The sequence below is a fragment of the Anomalospiza imberbis genome, chromosome 11, assembly GCF_031753505.1.
Source record: "Anomalospiza imberbis isolate Cuckoo-Finch-1a 21T00152 chromosome 11, ASM3175350v1, whole genome shotgun sequence".
Lineage (NCBI taxonomy): Eukaryota > Metazoa > Chordata > Aves > Passeriformes > Viduidae > Anomalospiza > Anomalospiza imberbis.
In genome coordinates this window covers 22,154,439-22,171,958 of record NC_089691.1, presented here as the reverse complement: position 1 = coordinate 22,171,958, position 17,520 = coordinate 22,154,439, and the positions used below count along the sequence as shown (strand labels likewise).

The 17,520-nt window shown below is 55.5% G+C and overlaps 1 protein-coding gene across 3 annotated transcripts in view; it reads right to left on the bottom strand.

Annotated features, from left to right (window-relative positions):
* Positions 1 to 11,172, bottom strand: part of GRM7 (glutamate metabotropic receptor 7) — a 217,072-nt gene extending 205,900 nt beyond the window's left edge. Inside the window, exon 1 of one of the 3 annotated variants that reach the window (XM_068202387.1) lies at positions 10,597 to 11,172. In XM_068202387.1, the coding sequence (XP_068058488.1) occupies positions 10,597 to 11,106 (510 nt within the window). In that variant the 5' untranslated portion in view covers positions 11,107 to 11,172. The remainder of the gene's footprint in view (positions 1 to 10,596) is intronic. The other 2 variants (XM_068202385.1, XM_068202386.1) reach the window with 2 other exon arrangements.
* Positions 11,173 to 17,520: the final 6,348 nt, after the last annotated feature.

Below are 17,520 nucleotides of genomic sequence, written 5' to 3'. Positions count from 1 at the left end.
TATAATTTCTGTGCATTCAAGCCCTGCCACAAAATTACCTGCTTTAAAAATCACTAAACCATCTCTATTATTGCTGAATTTTATTCCTGCAAAAATAACAACTTCCTGCCAAATTTGAGCTGACAGTTTGTCTTTACTTTTGTAGTTATTCCTGCCACTTTTTATTAAATGGAATTTGGCCTTGATCCTATCCATTAGGACTCGGTTTTGATGGGATCCACATGGGAAACAACTCCAGGCACTCAGTCCTGTCTCTGCTGGGGGAGATGCTGTCTGTGCTCTTAGGAGCTGCCAGTAAATCCCAGTGTCCAGTTCCAGCCATCCATTAGTTTTACCTGGATGTTTTTATTTCAGCACCAAGCTGTGGGTAGCAAGAGGTGTTTGTAAACCAGCAAATGCTCTCCCAGGACACCAGGACATCTATGGGGACAAGGGCTCTTCTCTGACACCTGCAGTCAGTCAAGCCAAGCTTTCTTTGGCCATTAAATGTTGACTTCTAGCATTGACTGATCTGTGTTTCTCTTGAGACAGCTAAAAATAAATTTGCATTTCAAAAGTTCTGATGGACCCCCCCAAAGCTGCACCCCCCATCTGCAGCTGATCTGAGACCTCACACCAAGGACCCCAGGGGTGGGTGTGACTGCAAACAGAACCTGCTGCACTCCTGAGGCTCAAATGCTGCATTTGCAGAGAGGAAGAATTCTTGCTGTGCCTCTCCTCCTTGCCAGAGCCTCCCGAGGACAGCCCTGCCAAGGGGCAGAGCCCCCCTGTGCCACCGGTGCTGCTCAGAGCCCTGGCACTCTGTCTGCTCTGGGTGCAGAAATGCCACATGGCACTGTGAGGCTGAATTGAATGAAACAAATCTCCATCCTGCTGAATACATCACTACCAATATTAAAATATTTATGAAACAAGAAATTCATTAGGAAATGTGTGGTCTATGGGCTTGCTTTGCTGTACACAAATCCTACAATGGCTGGAGAGAAAACAAACTTGCAAAGAACCAAACCTGGGCATTTCCACCTGAGACAAGGTAGGGACACAGATCCCTCTGTCCTTGTCATCAAAGATACTGAGTAAGGAGAATTGGGATTTGATTATTTTCTTAATTTGGAAGATCTTTGGTTCTTTAAAGAAAGGCTATTGTGGAAGCAAACTTCTTCTGGGATTTTGGTTGGATTGGTTTTGAACACAAGTAGTCCAGACTGGTAATGCACCACTGGGACGAGACAGAATCTAAAACAACCTCTGGTGCCCAGAGCACTAGAAATGTGGGCTGACACCTTGAGCCTGGCTCAGGCAGAGCTGGAGTCCCACAAGTCCCACCGCAGTGCCTTCACCTCCAAACCTCTGCTTTTCGGTCCTGCCTTCGAGTATCAAAGGGAGAGCACAAGTCTTGCTGTAGGAACATCCCTATTGCATTTAGTGTTGCACTCAAGCCTCAAAGCCTGCTGTGAAAACAGAGCCAGAACAAGCCAGGAAAACTTCCAGCAAAGAGGATAAAAGCTGAGTATGAAGAGGAAGAATAAGCAGTCTTTCTTGAAGGCTGTGGAACATTCCTCAGAAAAGTTTGCAGGAGAGCTGAGGCATCTGCAAGGACCAGCCTGGCTCCACAGGTGCCACACAACGGGAAGGAATTGTTCCCTGGCAGGGTGTAAGGCCCTGGCACAGGTGCCCAGAGCAGCTGTGGCTGCCCCTGGATCCCTGGCAGTGCCCCAGGAGGCCGAGGGGATGGTACCAGGACTGAAGATGCCTGAAACTATCCAAGGGAACGCAGCAGCCCTGGGCTCCCCAGCAGAGCCCAAGGCTCGGCAGCAGTGCTGGGCTCTGGCTGCATCCCTCGGGCAGCCACAGGAACGGGACAGCTCTGACAGAGGAGCTGAGAGCAGGTCTGTGCCAGCCCAGCCCAGCCGAGGGGGTCTGAGCCCTTCTCAGGACAGCTCCAGCTCGGGGCTCTGGCTGTGTCAGCAGCTGCTTTACCTGCGAGTGAGCAGCCACAACAGCTGTCAAAGTGCGAGAGCAGGACCTGAGGGAGAGCTGTGGCAGCAGGGCAGCTCCAGGATCACAGCCAGGCAGCTCCAGGATCACACCCTGGAGGGCAGCTCCAGGATCACACCCTGCAGGGCAGCTCCAGGATCACCCCTGGGCAGCTCCAGGATCACAGCCGGGCAGCTCCAGGATCACACCCGGGCAGCTCCAGGATCACACCATGCAGGGCAGCTCCAGGATCACCCCTGGGCAGCTCCAGGATCACCCCTGGGCAGCTCCAGGATCACCCCTGGGCAGCTCCAGGATCACACCATGCAGGGCAGCTCCAGGATCACACCATGCAGGGCAGCTCCAGGATCACACCCTGCAGGGCAGCTCCAGATTCCCCAGCCCGTGAGCTGGCACAGCGCAGCAGCTCCAGCAGGGCACTGTCCTGGGCTAAGGCAGCGTGCCAGCTGCCTGGGCTGTGCCCTTCCTGCGACTGCCAGCACCCCTGGCACCGACCTGGCCGTGGCAGCACGGGCTCTGCTGCTGTGACAGAAGAGCTGCTCCTGTACAGCATCCTCCTCCAGCAGCCTCTCGCCCTACAAAGCCACCACCAACCTCTCCATGTTCTTCCCATGTTTCCAGCAGCTTCAGCCTCTCCTCCCTTCGCTCTCCCCACACAGGAGCAGCAAATCCCAAACACAGCCTGTTGCTGGTGCTGCTAAAGCCTCTGAGGTGGCTCAGGATTCCTAAACCACATCTTTTTTCTCTTTATCACCCATGACTGATTGTTCTGAGCCCTAACATCATCTTAATGTGAGACAGGCAGGATCAAAAAGCCAAACAGGCGGGTGCCAGGGCTCACACAGAGGTGCTCCATCCTCTCCTCACCCAGCACAGCCCAGCACAGCTCTCCCCTGCCCAGCCCAAGCCTTGAGCAAGACCTTAAAGAGACAGCTCACATTTACAGCATCAGTAAGTACAACAATAATATTTTTGTGTACCTCTAGCTATACATATATATAAACACGCACATACGCAACCATGCTCAGAAGCATTAAGCAGAACCATCATCAGCATGAAATCTTGTGACCTGTGACTGCTCCAAACCCTCCCCTCCACCCCCACAGCTCAGCCCATCCTTTTCACAAAAACCCAGACCAAAATAGAGCTGTTGGATGTGCCCTGAATGTGCAAACACCGGACCTGCAGCACCTCAGGCAGCGCAGGGCATTGGGAAGGGGAGGTCTCCAGGCTCCCTCCTCTTCCCAGCGTCAATCAGAGGCCAGGCAGCCCAAGTGCCTCGCTGATCCCAAGGCCCAGAGAGGTGATCTCCAGCCAGGAGCACGTCCCAGGGCTTTGGGAACATTTGCCAAGCTCATTTGGAAGGGCTGGGAAGGGAGGCACTGGCCAACATCACCCGACAGCTGAGGCATAAGAGAATGCCCAGCACTCACACAGCATCTTAATGCTCTCCAGATCCCAAATGACACAGCAAAAGTGTCCTCAGCACCACAGAATCGGCCACAGGGACCTGGGGCTGCCCTCTGTCAGCCAGGGGCACTTTGTGCCCCCAGAAGGGGTGGGATCCCTGCGGGAAGCTCAGGTGTGCCCCATCCTGCACCTGACACCAGCTCTGCTGCAAAAGGCTTTGCTTCGAAACACAGCCCATGGAGGGGGACAGCCCTGAGCACCCCCTGCACCCCCTGGGCTGCCAGGGAACAGGGGGCACACAGCCCATGGAGGGGGACAGCCCTGAGCACCCCCTGCACCCCCTGGGCTGCCAGGGAACAGGGGGCACACGGCCCATGGAGGGGGACAGCCCTGAGCACCCCCTGCACCCCCTGGGCTGCCAGGGAACAGGGGGCACACGGCCCATGGAGGGGGACAGCCCTGAGCACCCCCTGCACCCCCTGGGCTGCCAGGGAACAGGGGGCACACGGCCCATGGAGGGGGACAGCCCTGAGCACCCCCTGCACCCCCTGGGCTGCCAGGGAACAGGGGGCACACAGCCCATGGAGGGGGACAGCCCTGAGCACCCCCTGCACCCCCTGGGCTGCCAGGGAACAGGGGGCACACAGCCCATGGAGGGGGACAGCCCTGAGCACCCCCTGCACCCCCTGGGCTGCCAGGGAACAGGGGGCACACAGCCCATGGAGGGGGACAGCCCTGAGCACTCCCTGCACCCACTGCACCCCCTGGGCTGCCAGGGAACAGGGGGCACACACAGCCCATGGTGGCCCTGGGGACACGGGGGCACCAAGGAGCTCCAGCCCACCCTGACACCAAGAGCTGTCAGCCTCTGCTCCTGGCGCAGAGCCGGGGCTGGAGAGCTCTGCAGGCTCTGAGGGCTGGGCTCACTCTGGCCAGGGGCAGCACAAGGGCACTGCCCAGGAGGGAGCTGTGGCCTCGGGTGGGGCAGGGCCACCACCTTCTCCTGGTCCCGAGCAGGACCAGGCTTTATTGCCATTAAATTGGTGATGGCTCAGAACAACTGCACTGCCTTCAGCAGAAGGGCTGGGGAGGACCTCGTGAATCATCAGTAAGGAGCAAAGCTCTGGCAAGCCTTGTTCTCCTTTAGATCTCTCTCTGCCTGGGTACCCTCTCACCACACTAATGACCTGGCTATATTGGATTCCAGGCCCTCCAAACAGCCTTAATTACATGCTTCGTATCTCCCAACATTATGATAAAATTCATCATAGTCCAGCGTCTGGGACAGTCAGCACTGTCACTCATTGAGATTAATTTGAATACAGCTATAAATAGAAATAACAACATCTGATCTTATGAAACAGAGTATTGTGCTGGGTGGTTTTAATGCCTCGAAGCAAAACTCATTTACTAGAATAAAATATGGAACAGAGTACATGTAGTTTTGTAGTATTACTGTTATGAGATTCCAAAGCAGATCAATAATTCTTATATAAAAATTAATGCCTTGAAATGATCCCTCCATTTGTCATTCCAGAGAGGTCACCTTATTTTGTTTCAAAGAGTAAACTGGGACTTGCACAAGTGAACTTGCTGAAAATCTGCTCTCCCTGTTCCTGCACCCCTTGTGCCAGTCCCAATTATCCCTGAATCCTCTGCCCATCGTCCCTCCCCGTCCCTCGCCATGGATGAGCATCCCTCTCCAGGCAGAACCACTCTCCTTCCAAATGACCCATTGCAGTCCCTTCTGCCTCAAGAGAGACACTTGAAAACAGGTTAAGAGCCAAGATTATTGCTCAAATTGAATTTTGCCTTGTTGAGAAAATGAATTTTACCTCCAAAACACAGCGTTCCAGAAAAATACGTTCACAGCACCTCCAACCTCTCATTAGTGACTCTCCATGTGGAGTTCCTGAAGTGAGGATTTTCCTGGCCTTTTATTTATAGAGGAAAAATCAGATTCCACATCTCTGGTGCAGCCTCACAGCTGAGGCACAGCCCTGCATGGCTCAGGGTGCTGACACACATCAGGGCCTCACTACCAACAAGGATAAACACTTAGAGGCTGCTGAAATGAAAGCTCATTAAAGAACACAAAACCCCCTTTTCTGAGAAGAGGCAAAGAATTAAAGGTTGCTCTTTCCTATTTTCCTCTTTTTGTTGCATTCACTATGTGAGAAACTGAAAAATGTGGAGTTTCCTGAAATATCTTTTCTAAAATGAATCATTACTCCATTGCCTAAAAAGTATTGTCCTGTTTGAAGTGAGGAGAGGAAAATGCAACCATCAGGTCAGGAGTTCACAATAAATTAGCATCCAGAGAAAAGCACTGCTGAAATGTGGGAGTTTTCTTCCCAAGCCCCAGTGAGAGCCCAGGTACATCCCATCAATTAAACCTCCCCAGCACCTCATCAGGGCAAGGTCGGCAGCAGGGGCTCAGCACGTGGATTTGGAACGGAAATTATATCCCATGGAGTGGGCCCAAATCCCACATTACTGCAAGAAACCTGAACTAAGAGATGGAGGAACAACCAGTTTGCAGACATTTTCCTGGGAATTACAAGGAGCTTCTAGAAACTGATCAGATCAGCAGCGTGGAATTCATCGGAAAGCAAACGCTTCCAAGGGATCTGCTGGAACCATGGGATCACACATGGCTCTGTGCATTCTCACACAGCCCTGCCCTTCCTCCCTGTGCCCGAGGAGCATTCCCAGCAGGAGCAGGCTCCAGTGCTCCCCTGACTCCCCGGAGCAGCTGAACCCCAGCCCCATCCCATGCCCATGCCCATCCCCAGCAATCCCAGCCCGACAGCCTCCCCCAGAGAGCCTGGCAAAGGCGTGTGCATTTTGCAAGAAAAGAGCAGCATCCAGCTCAGAACTGCACTTTTAAGCTCCCTTCCTTTCCAAATAATCTCATTTTTGTGATTACTGTGTCTGGAGCAGAAGGCAGGACTGCAACTGTCATCTTCCTCCTTCGGCAGGAAGGAAAGGCAGCCAACACCCCCAGGGAGCTCGGGGATGTTCCAATTTACACTCCCAATCTCCCTGCACTGCCTTAGCCCACTTTGCTGCAAAGTTCCCTGGAGGGGCTCAGGAACAGCCCCCTCTGGGCCACCGGAGTCACCCCTGATAAAATCCCACTGGGATTTAGACAAGAACAAAATTATTCTTGATTGACTCTTTCAAATTGCATCCACCGAGGACACCAACCTGAAGCAGTAATTTGTGCATTATTAAAGCCTGTCATGAGAAGTCTGTAGGGAGCACAAAAATAAGCTTTCCAGCATTAAGAGAGAAACCAGGGTGCTGATATTCCCCGTACTGCATGGTTCTACTTCCAGAAAATACGAAACACCCTGGCTATGGTTTTATCATGGAGTTCTATTTGTAGGGAAAGCTACGACCCTGCAAAGGAACAGCATTTTCTCCAAAGCAAAACCAGCAGCCTAAAAACATCCTGCCTGAACTCCCCGGTGCCTTTGGAAGCAGCTTTCCAAATTATTTTGTTGTTATTTTTAGGAGAGATATTTAATTTATGACCGGGCTGCCATTTACTGGCGTGCACTGATAGGATTGTGTTGGAAAGCAGTCCCTGCCTTTGACACACCTGAATGTTGGTGCAGGGCCACCCGCAGCCCCGGGCTGAGCCCCTGCAGCATCAGTGCCAGGCCCTGGGCCGGGCACAGCTGCCCTCTCCCCAAAGCCTGCCCGGGCAGCCCTTCCCGGGGGATGGGGTGGGACACAGCCCCAGGGCATGCAGTCACAGAGGGCTGTGTCAGGAGGGCTCCTGCCCAGGCACTCCTCCTGATGCATGGGGTGAAGGTAAAGAACAGAGATGGAAAAGAAAGAGCCCGGCCCGAGGCAGCTCCCGCCTCAACCCCTTCCTGGGGAAGCCATGGCCGAGCTGCACCCCTGGGTGCAGTGGCTGCTCCACCCTGCTCAGGGTGGGCTCTGCCCTGCTCCTGTCCAGCCACGGCTGATGCTCCTCACCCATCATTTTAACCCAAGGAGCTCCAGCAGGTCCCACCGAGCCCTTGGCAGGGGCAGGCACTGAGCCCAGGGGTGCAGCCTGCCCTCCCCCGGACCCTGAGCTTGCACGGGCACTTCCATCCCTCCTCAGTTCATTCTGCAGTCCTCCTGGAGGGGGCCGGATGAGGCATCCTGCCCCACTGGCAATTGCTGTACCCACCCACACGCCCTGTGGGACCCAGCAGGAGCAGTGACCAGCCCAAAGCCTCAGCTTGGCTCCATCAGCACCAACCCTTCAGCTGGAGAAAGGGAGAGGCAGGGTTACAGCTCCCCTGGGCTCCAGCAGGACTGTGCCTGCCCCACGCTCCTGGGGAACCTTCCCACCCCAACTATTCCCAGGCTCTTTTAGCCAAGGAGCAATTCAGGGGTAAATGAGGGGAGAGCTACAGAGGCACGGAGGGGCTCTGATCACACAGCAAAACCCCCAGGTGTCATGGAGATGCCTCCATCATTTTTTCACCCCAGGAAATCTCCTGCAAAGCCTGCAGCAGTAATTGCAGGGACGAATTGCAGCCAGAGGAGCCCGGCACCGGCTCTCCCTGCTGCTGCACCTGTTGGCTGTGGCTGCTGCTGCTCGCAGCCCCTGCGCTGCGCTGGGAACGGGGAGCTGCAGGCACAGATAACACAGCCTCCCATGCAGAGAGGAAGATGAACAGCCTGCATGGCTCTGGCCCCTCCTGGGGAGGAAGCGCCTGAAGCACCAGGAGCTGCCTGAGGAGCCCTGCTGTGCTCTGGATGGGTTCTATGTATCTATAGATATAGGTTTACACCCATTTTCTCCCTACATTAAAGGCACAGCAAAAATACTTCTCATCCAAGATACTGCCAGAGAAGCAGAAGCTCCATTAAGATTTCTTTGCAGGGCCTCCACAGAGCTTTTACCTTCCAGATGTGAGGGAAAAGTCACTTTGGGCATGCAAGTAAGCATTCAAGAGCCATCCACCAGCCCCTCACCCACTGCCCCAGGCAGCAAAACCCACAGTGACCCCTGAGAAAGAAGCTGGCTGCCACACTCAGGAATTTCAGAGAGTTCTGAGGTTAACAAGATTTTTTGTGATTGGTTGGTACTTGGTTTTCCTCTTTCCACTAACTTAGAGCTTCTCATTCACCCACACACAATGACACTTAGTTGTTGAACAGGTCCACTTCTCCTAAAATAGGTATTTTCTATTTCTCTTTGGCTGAACATGTTCTAAATTGTGTTTTGAAGGAGGAGAGGACAACGGGAAACAGTTTTACAGCACGAAGGATGTGCTTTAAGGAGGCTCATCCAAGCTGTAAAATATATATTCAGTAAAATCCCTCAGTATGGGCCGGTTCCTGCTTTCTGAATGATTTGGTTAAATTGCAATTTTGAACAGATGCTTAGTCACAATACATTAAAATATTTAGTTTATATAATTATGTCCACATGGAGAAACTGTCCAAACATCTTATTTTCTGCAAACTCCACTCTGTAACTATCACCAGAGGCTTTGCAGGTATTGTGGCATTATCCAAAAGGCTCCTGGCGCCTCGGTGTCCCTTCTGAACGGGGTCTCGGTAGGGAGTGCCCCGGACTTGCTGTGGGATGGGAACTGGAGTGGAAGAGCTGCCTCCTGCCACCCTCCTGGCTGGTGGCAGCTGCCGAAGCCCTGCTCGAGCACAAGTTCAGCAGCGCTCACGTCGCTCCGGCTGCCGGGCTCCCGCAGGACGGAGCTCAGCCGGTCTGCAGCCCGGGCAGCGGGCACGGAGCGGCGCGGTGAGGGCACGCACGCCGGGGGAGATTCAGCACACGGATCCGGCAGCCATGCGCTCCAATCCGCCAGGAGGGGAGGCGAGCAAGGCAAAGAAGCAGCTCGTTGGTGTTGTGCCCGGGAAATGGCCCGGGCACAGCCCGGCCGGGCAGAGCCGAGGGCAGCGAGGAGCGAGAGCGGCATCGCCCCGCTCGCCTCGGGCGCAGCGGCCGGAGATGGCACCGGCAGGCAGATGGGAATGCTCCCGGGAGGCTCGGCGGCTGCTGACAGCGCCGAGCACGGATTTGCCGTGAAAGCCTCACAAGTTTCCAGCTGGGAAAAGCGGGGGATCTCTCCGCCCGCTGCACAAAAATAAAAAAAAAATCCCTCCACCACCTTCCGCATGCGAAGGCGTAGGACAGGGAGCGAAGAACTCCGCTGCTCACGATGCATCTGGTGGCGCTTCTGTCACTGTCACCGCACCCGCGATCGCTGCCGAGGAGCACCCGGCGCTCGCTGCGGGGCCCGGCGGCTGCAGCGGCGCCCTGGGGGGACACCCCAACCCCGGGGGGACACCCCAGCCCCGGGAGGACACCCCAGCCCCGGGAGGACACCCCCTCATCCCGGGCCAGAGCCGGACAGATGGCCTCGCACGGCCCTGGGGCAGGAGGATGAGCGGGGGGTGACAAGGGTCCGTGCCCCGACACCCACCGAGGTGCGGCGCCGGGGGCGAGACGGGCGCGATCGCAGCGCGGACGGGGGAGAGGAGAGGAGGGGGAGAGGAGAGGAGGGGGAGAACGGGCAGCGCTGCAGCGCATCTCCCCCGCACACACGGCTCTCTAATCCTCCGGCTCTGCTCATCCCTCGCTCCTCCCGGAGCCGCCGGAGCCTGGGGCGGCGCGGAGCGGCGCTCCCGGGCTGAGGCGCCCCCGGTGCCCCCGCTCCGGCCGGCCGGGCTCGGGAGGGAGCCGGGACCCGAGCCGGGCAGGCGCTGGGTGCTGGGGCTGCCCCGCACAGCCCCGGCTCAGCCCGAGAAAGCCCCTCCTGACCCTCTCCCGACCCCCCCGCGACCCCTGGGCCGGGGCGGCCGTGGCCCCGCCAGCCCTGCCCGCACCGCCGGGATTCCGTGCGCGGAGCGGTCCCGGCCGTGCCCCGCTGGGATGCCGTGCGCCCGCATCCATCCCCGCCGAGCCATGGCTCTCTCTAACGCAAACCCAGCGCAACCAGCGCCTCTTCTCTTCCTTTTTTTTTTTTTTTTTTTTCCTCCGTTCCCTCAGGCATTGCTTCGTGCAAATGGGGCGATAAATCCAGAAAGCGCCACGCACCGTGGAGAAGGGAGAGGGCGGCGGGGAGGGGAAGCAGCTGCTCCAGAGGGAGGCGGATGGAGCACCTGGAGAGGCACAAGGGGAGCCGGGAGCGGCGGAGCCCCGCGGCACGGCCCTACCTGGAACAGCCGGAGGATGTTGGCCACCATAATGGACACGGAACTTCCCGATGCCCCGATCACTCCAACTACTTTCTCCGGCTTGACGAAGACGGGCGGCTCGCCGTTGGTGCACCTCACGTCGGAGGTGTCCTTCTGGATGAGCGCCTGGACGAAGGTGAGGGACTGCTCCAGCGCGTAGGTGTCCCGGGAGCAGGTGTCCAGGATGCGGGCGCCCAGCGTGACGTTGGGCAGCAGGTCCGGGTCGCTGTTGATCTGGTCCAGGGCGTAGAGCATCGCCTCCAGCCTGTGGATGCCGTTCTCCTTCTTGATGTCCCCGCAGGGGGAGCCCGGGGGGCCCTTGGCGTGCACGGGGAAGAGGCCGCCCAGGGTGATGTCCCCCTCCAGCCGGATGGAGTGGGGAGCGTACATCTCCTGCCCGCGGGCCGCTTCCCCGAGCAGCAGCTCCAGCAGGCAGCAGGGCAGCTCCAGCAGCGCCAGCAGCCGCAGCACCCTGCCCGGCCGGCCCATGGTGATGCCGCCGCCGCTGCCGCCGCCCCCGGGCGCTGCCCCGCGCTCCCCGGGGGCCGGGCCGGCCGGGATGGCCGGGGGAGGGCTGCGGGTTCGGCCGCTGCCGCCCGCCCTGCCCTGCCCTGCCCTGCCCGCCGCGCTCCGGCACCGGCACTGGGGAGCGCGCCGCGCCGCTGCCGCTTTAAACGGCCGGGGCCGCCCGCCCCCCGCCCCGCCCGCCCGCCCCGCCCGCCGCCGCTGCGCAGCGCCCGCCGCACCGCCCCGGCCGGCTCGCTGGGCACGGGCATCGGCGTGGGCACGGCCACGGGCGCGGGGATAGCCCCGCGGGGTCCCGGCCCCTGCCCGCCCTGCCGGCGATGGGGGCTTGCGGGTGTAGCCGGACCCGCGGCGCTGGGCACGGGGGAACCGGGGGGACCGCGGCGGCCCCGCTGCCCGCTCCCCGCGGCCGCAGCCGGAGCCGGGCTCGGGCAGCGCGGCTCGGGAGCGCCCGCCAAAGGCGCTGCGTGGGGGATGCTCGCTCAGCCCCGCCGGAGCAGCAGCAGCAGCAGCAGCAGCAGCAGCATCCTCCGCCTCGCTCTCCCGGCGGGGAGCGGAGCGCCGCGGGCTCTCCCGCTCGCGGGGCCCGGCACTGCCGCCGGGACAGCCGGGGACAGCGGGAGCACCCAGCCAGCCCAGGGCATCCAAAGCATCAATCCGGATTGTGCCATGGGAACGAGATCCTCCGCCCGCCGAGGTGGGTACCAATGGAGCCGTGAGGAGGAGGAGGAGTTTGGATGGAACCCCGTACTCCCAAACCCAAAGTAATGCAGCTGAGCTCGTTCTATTTTAAGATCTCCAGACCCATTTTTTTTTTCTGCACACCCAGATCTCGAGGATGCTGGAACATCCTGGTTTTGTTCCTTTTACTCCAAAACTCTGACACCCAAAGGGACACCACCTGTTGCCATTCCCTCCTGACCAGCAAATCCACACCCTGGCATATTTCCAATTCCAGCTACTGCAGAATGCGTCTCTCAGATGTTCCCACCGGACCAAGCACATTTTTTGGAGGCAACCTTTAATTCCTCCTTTATAAATACCAGACCAGGTGTAGCTGCTGTTCATCACCTGGCCTCTAACACACTGTGGACCAGCAGAACCCGTGTGTAGGAACCTGCCCAATCACAGGATGACAGAGTGGTTTGCATTGGGAGTGATCTTAATGATTGTCTCATCCCACCCCTGCCATGGCAGGGACACCTTCCACTGTCCCAGGCTGCTCCAAGCCCCAGTGTCCAACCTGGCCTTGGACACTGCCAGGGATCCAGGGGCAGCCACAGCTGCTCTGGGCACCCTGTGCCAGGGCCTCACCTCCCTCAAATCACCCACACCACTCAAAAAGGTGATTCCCTTTACACTGCAGGCCACAGAATGGGTTGGGTTGGAAGGGACCTGAAGGACCACCCAGTTCCTCAGAGATTTTCCAAAGTGCTGTCAGACTCCCACCCCTCTCCCAGTCTCTGCCAGCGGGGTGGAGCTGAACCAGCCCCCATCCCCATCCCTGGCACCCACATCCCAACTCCTCGTGTCACTTCACCTGCTGCACAGTGGGATTTCCTTCCCAGTTCTCCCTTGTGACCACCAGCTCCATCCCCTTTTCTATCTCCACCCAGGGAGAGCTCTTTAGTGCTTCTTTACCTCCTGCCCACTTAAAGCTCCTCAGTCAGAATCTTACCTATTATTATTATTATTATTATTAAAGATTCTCATTCTTGTGATTGGAGCCTCAAGTTTGCCTCAAGTGCTCCAGTTCAGGAAGGATGTGGAGCTAAATCACTCCTCTAATAAATCCCATTGTTTTGCTGGAAAGTCACCTCATGATTTTGAAAGCTTCTTGGTTTGGACTGGTTATTTTCCCTTTGGGCAAATCTGCAGTTATTCATATATAATCACATAAACTTCTGTCCTCTCAAAGTCACAGAAAACCCCTCTGCTCTCCACTTCATCCTCCTATTCCTCACACCCTGCTTTACCTAAAGAATGAGTGTCCAGATTCCACACCAGGTTCCCTAAGGAGCACAGGGCCTGCCACAGCTGATCAAGGCAGCCCCAGAGTCCAGCCCAGCCCTGCAGCTCATCTTGGATTAGCAGCAGATGTACCAGAAGAAAAGGACAGAGTTTTGCTGTATGCAGATATCTTTATTTTCTTCCTGATTTCATTGGTTTAACCCCTGAAGCATGAAAGATTATTCTAATGACTTTATAAAAATTGATACAGTAATCACTACTCTGGATTCTCCTGATATCCACAGAAGTGCCCAGTCCCTCTCCCACTCTGCCGAGTGCTTGGCTGCTGTGCTAACAAGCATCACTGGACATCTGAAAAATCCTGTTGATCAGTTTTCAGTTTCCTGCCTTTTAAGTTGAACTCTTCAAATTGGCAGTGCTCTCCTTCTCATTGTACCTGAGCCCCATCCCCTCTGTGCTCTGAGCTACCTACACCCAATCTGGCCCTCTCAGACAGGAAACTAAATATAATAACAGCCTGCTCATCTCTCACTGCTGTGTTTTCCTGGGGAGAAATATCAGCCTCGGTGATCTGAAAAGCTTGCTGAACACCTGGGGTGAGGCAGTGCTGACCAAGCCCAGCACTGAGTGTGTCACACCTGTGCTGAGCAACGTCCCCTGTCCCACGGCACCTAAAGGATCCCTCCCCTCCCTCTCAGCCCAGCTGGAGAGCCAGAGAGCATTCAGCACTCAGAGCCTCACTCAGAGCATTCAGCACTCAGAGCATTCAGCACTCAGAGCATTCAGTACTCAGAGCATTCAGCACTCAGAGCCTCACTCAGAGCACTCAGCACTCAGAGCACTCAGCACTCAGAGCATTCAGCACTCAGAGCCTCACTCAGCATTCAGCACTCAGAGCACTCAGCACTCAGAGCATTCAGCACTCAGAGCATTCAGCACTCAGAGCCTCACTCAGAGCACTCAGCACTCAGAGCATTCAGCACTCAGAGCACTCAGCACTCAGAGCCTCACTCAGAGCATTCAGCACTCAGAGCATTCAGTACTCAGAGCATTCAGCACTCAGAGCCTCACTCAGAGCATTCAGCACTCAGAGCATTCAGCACTCAGAGCCTCACTCAGAGCACTCAGCACTCAGAGCCACACTCAGAGCATTCAGCACTCAGAGCATTCAGCACTGAGAGCACTCAGCACTCAGAACATTCAGCACTCAGAGCATTCAGCACTCAGAACATTCAGCACTCAGAGCATTCAGCACTCAGAACCTCACTCAGAGCATTCAGCACTCAGAGCATTCAGCACTCAGAGCACTCAGCACTCAGAGCCTCACTCAGAGCATTCAGCACTCAGAGCATTCAGCACTCAGAGCCTCACTCAGAGCACTCAGCACTCAGAGCATTCAGCACTCAGAGCATTCAGCACTCAGAACATTCAGCACTCAGAGCATTCAGCACTCAGAGCCTCACTCAGAGCATTCAGCACTCAGAGCATTCAGCACTCAGAGCACTCAGCACTCAGAGCATTCAGCACTCAGAACATTCAGCACTCAGAGCATTCAGCACTCAGAGCCTCACTCAGAGCATTCAGCACTCAGAGCATTCAGCACTCAGAGCACTCAGCACTCAGAGCACTCAGCACTCAGAACCTCACTCAGAGCATTCAGCACTCAGAGCACTCAGCACTCAGAGCATTCAGCACTCAGAACCTCACTCAGAGCATTCAGCACTCAGAGCATTCAGCACTCAGAGCACTCAGCACTCAGAGCATTCAGCACTCAGAACATTCAGCACTCAGAGCCACCCTCAGACTTCAACCAGCAGCTCCTGAGGAGAACTGAGTCACGGCCATTCCCCCTCTCAGAGCCATGAGTGTTTCCTCGTAGGCTCAATCCCAGGAAAGCTGCAGGTAATCCTGATGGGCTCAGGAGGGGGTGCTGGTGCAGGAAAGCAGCACTTTATGTCTTTGATGGGACACTGACAGGAGCAGATGGAAATGGGGGAAATCATTGCAGTGTGAGTTTGTGTTTCGCTACACCGTGAGGCACTCGTGTGCCCAGCCCAGCTCCCAGCACAACTCTGAGCTCCCAGACTCTGAACACATTCTGTACCTTCAACCTTGGGAGCTCTGTCCTCACCTCTGCACAGGCTGGGGACCCCTGGGGTAAGAGTGGAGCAGTTCTGCTTCTCTCACCCCGAGAATGACATGCCAGGGAGCTCAGCACTGGGGTTTGATGCACTGGTACTGCCCCACGTACACCCAGGCACCCAGAACCAAAGTCCCACCTGTGTCTCTCCACCCACAGCACCCTCCCATTGCCTGAGGCTTTGCAGTGCTGGGGACACTCCATCTCCCCCCGGGGAGGTTTGCTTCACCAAAAACAAAAACCAAAAAACCACAGAACAAATCAAAAATTCCCCAGAAAAATAAACCAAACCAAACCCAAGCCAGATCTTTTTAGAAAGAGAATTTGTTTAGAAGTAAACGCTGATTAAACACATCCAAGAGAATATTCAAAACCATTTCTTAACTTGCCTGTCAAATAAGACTCAGCCAAATTTCTACTGGATAAGCAAAGGCTTTGCCAGAAAGAAAGGGGCTCATCGCTGGCACCCTTCAGGGTGTGGTGTGATCTCCTTCACAGGAGGATCTACTGTCAGAGCTGCTGTATAATTAAACATTGCCTTTATCTGGGCAGCTGGCACAACAGACACAAAATCCTGCTAGAGCCAACCAGTGGAAGCAGCCCAAAGAGTGATGGACCAGCAGGAAGGAGGAATAAAACAATCTTTCAGATACTGGGGATGTGGCAGAGGCTGCCGCGCAGGCAGAGGTCAGCTTGGACAACTGTAATGGACGTGGTACAAGCAATTAATTTGTTGGGTGAAGTCAGGCTCGGGAAAGCAGCCAGAGCTCCTGCTTATCTGCTGTTCAGAAAATGATGGATTTTTGGAGCAGAGGCCAGTGAAAAGCTCAGATCCTTAACTCGGGGCTTTGTTGTTGCTGTTTACTAAGAGAAGGTGTCAGTGAGGCTCTGGTTTCCAGGGAGGACAGGGGACAGCAAATTCTCCTCAAGGATATGGTCGCTTAGATACCTTGCTAGATCCTTATTTATGTAAGAGAAACATTACTTTTACAATTATAGCTTATTGAATTATAAAATATTAAAATACATCAAAATTATAAATAGATTATAATTTATAATATATATACGAAGTTATTAAATCTACAAGACATTATGGATTGTTTCCAAGAAAAAACTGCAATGAACACATTGTGCTAAATGAAGTATCTGGGCCTAATTCTCTGTTGCAGCACTGGTGTGACCCTGTGGAAAAGCAAAGCAGCTCTGAGAGCCAACCTCAGCCATCCCATGGGGAGAAGCATTTCCCTTCCTTTGATGCTCTCAGAGGCCCTCAGCATCACACACAGAGTTATTTTCCATTTGCAGGCACCTCCCGGGGGCCGCCTCCTGTGCCCTGGCTGCTGCCACTGCTTTAGGAAGCAACAGGCTCTGGGAGGATGAGGAGGAGGAGGAGGAGGAGGAGGAGGAGCCCTTGGCCGTGAGCTGAGGCCAAGCTGGTGACATCCAGTCTGGACCTGGCAGTGCCAGGTTCAGCACTGGATTGATGATCTGAAGGTGGATCTCAATGATTTTGTGACTCTGTGCAGCACGTGGTTAAAGAGTCCCGGAGCAGGGACCAGGCGCCACCATTCCCACCCCAGGGAAGGAGCAGAAGGGTAGGGGAGGAAGGCCCTGCACTTCCCAGGAGGTTTTGGGTGCTCTTGCAGCAATTCCCCTTTCTGACCAGGAGCTCAGGTCACTCCACACCTCAGCCTCGGGTCAGGAGAGTGGCAGCGTTTCCCAGAGCCCGCGGGAAGCTCCCACCCCTGCAGCCCCATCCATCCCTATCCATCCTGCCCGGGCTCTGAAAGCCATCCAGGCCTGGAGAGGAATGCATCAATCAATTACACAGGAGACACCTTCCAAGCGTTCCTTGGAGATCACAAATCTTTCAAGCAGGCAGCTCTATTAGATGGGCACTTCAGCCAAATCATTAAACTCGCTGCCAGTCACAGGGAACAATAACTTCTTCTTTCCAAACACTTATTATTCTCTCAGTTACTTATTTACAAAGAATATTTTGATTCGCTTAATGCTTGGAACATCTTCCTCCACTGCTGAATTAGAGATGATGGAATTGCACATTCAGGATAATTAAATAAGACAGCTTTCTCCAAATAATAATAGTGTTGTAATGTCAGACAATAAAGGGACCCAGCCAGCTCAGGCAGGTCTCCTCCTCCCCTTCTGGCTGTGCTGCCTGGACTTTTCCAAGGGACAAAGTGGCATTAAAGCCGATGGAATCACTCAGGATGCTCTTGAGAAGCTTTTCCCTCCCTGCCATCAGC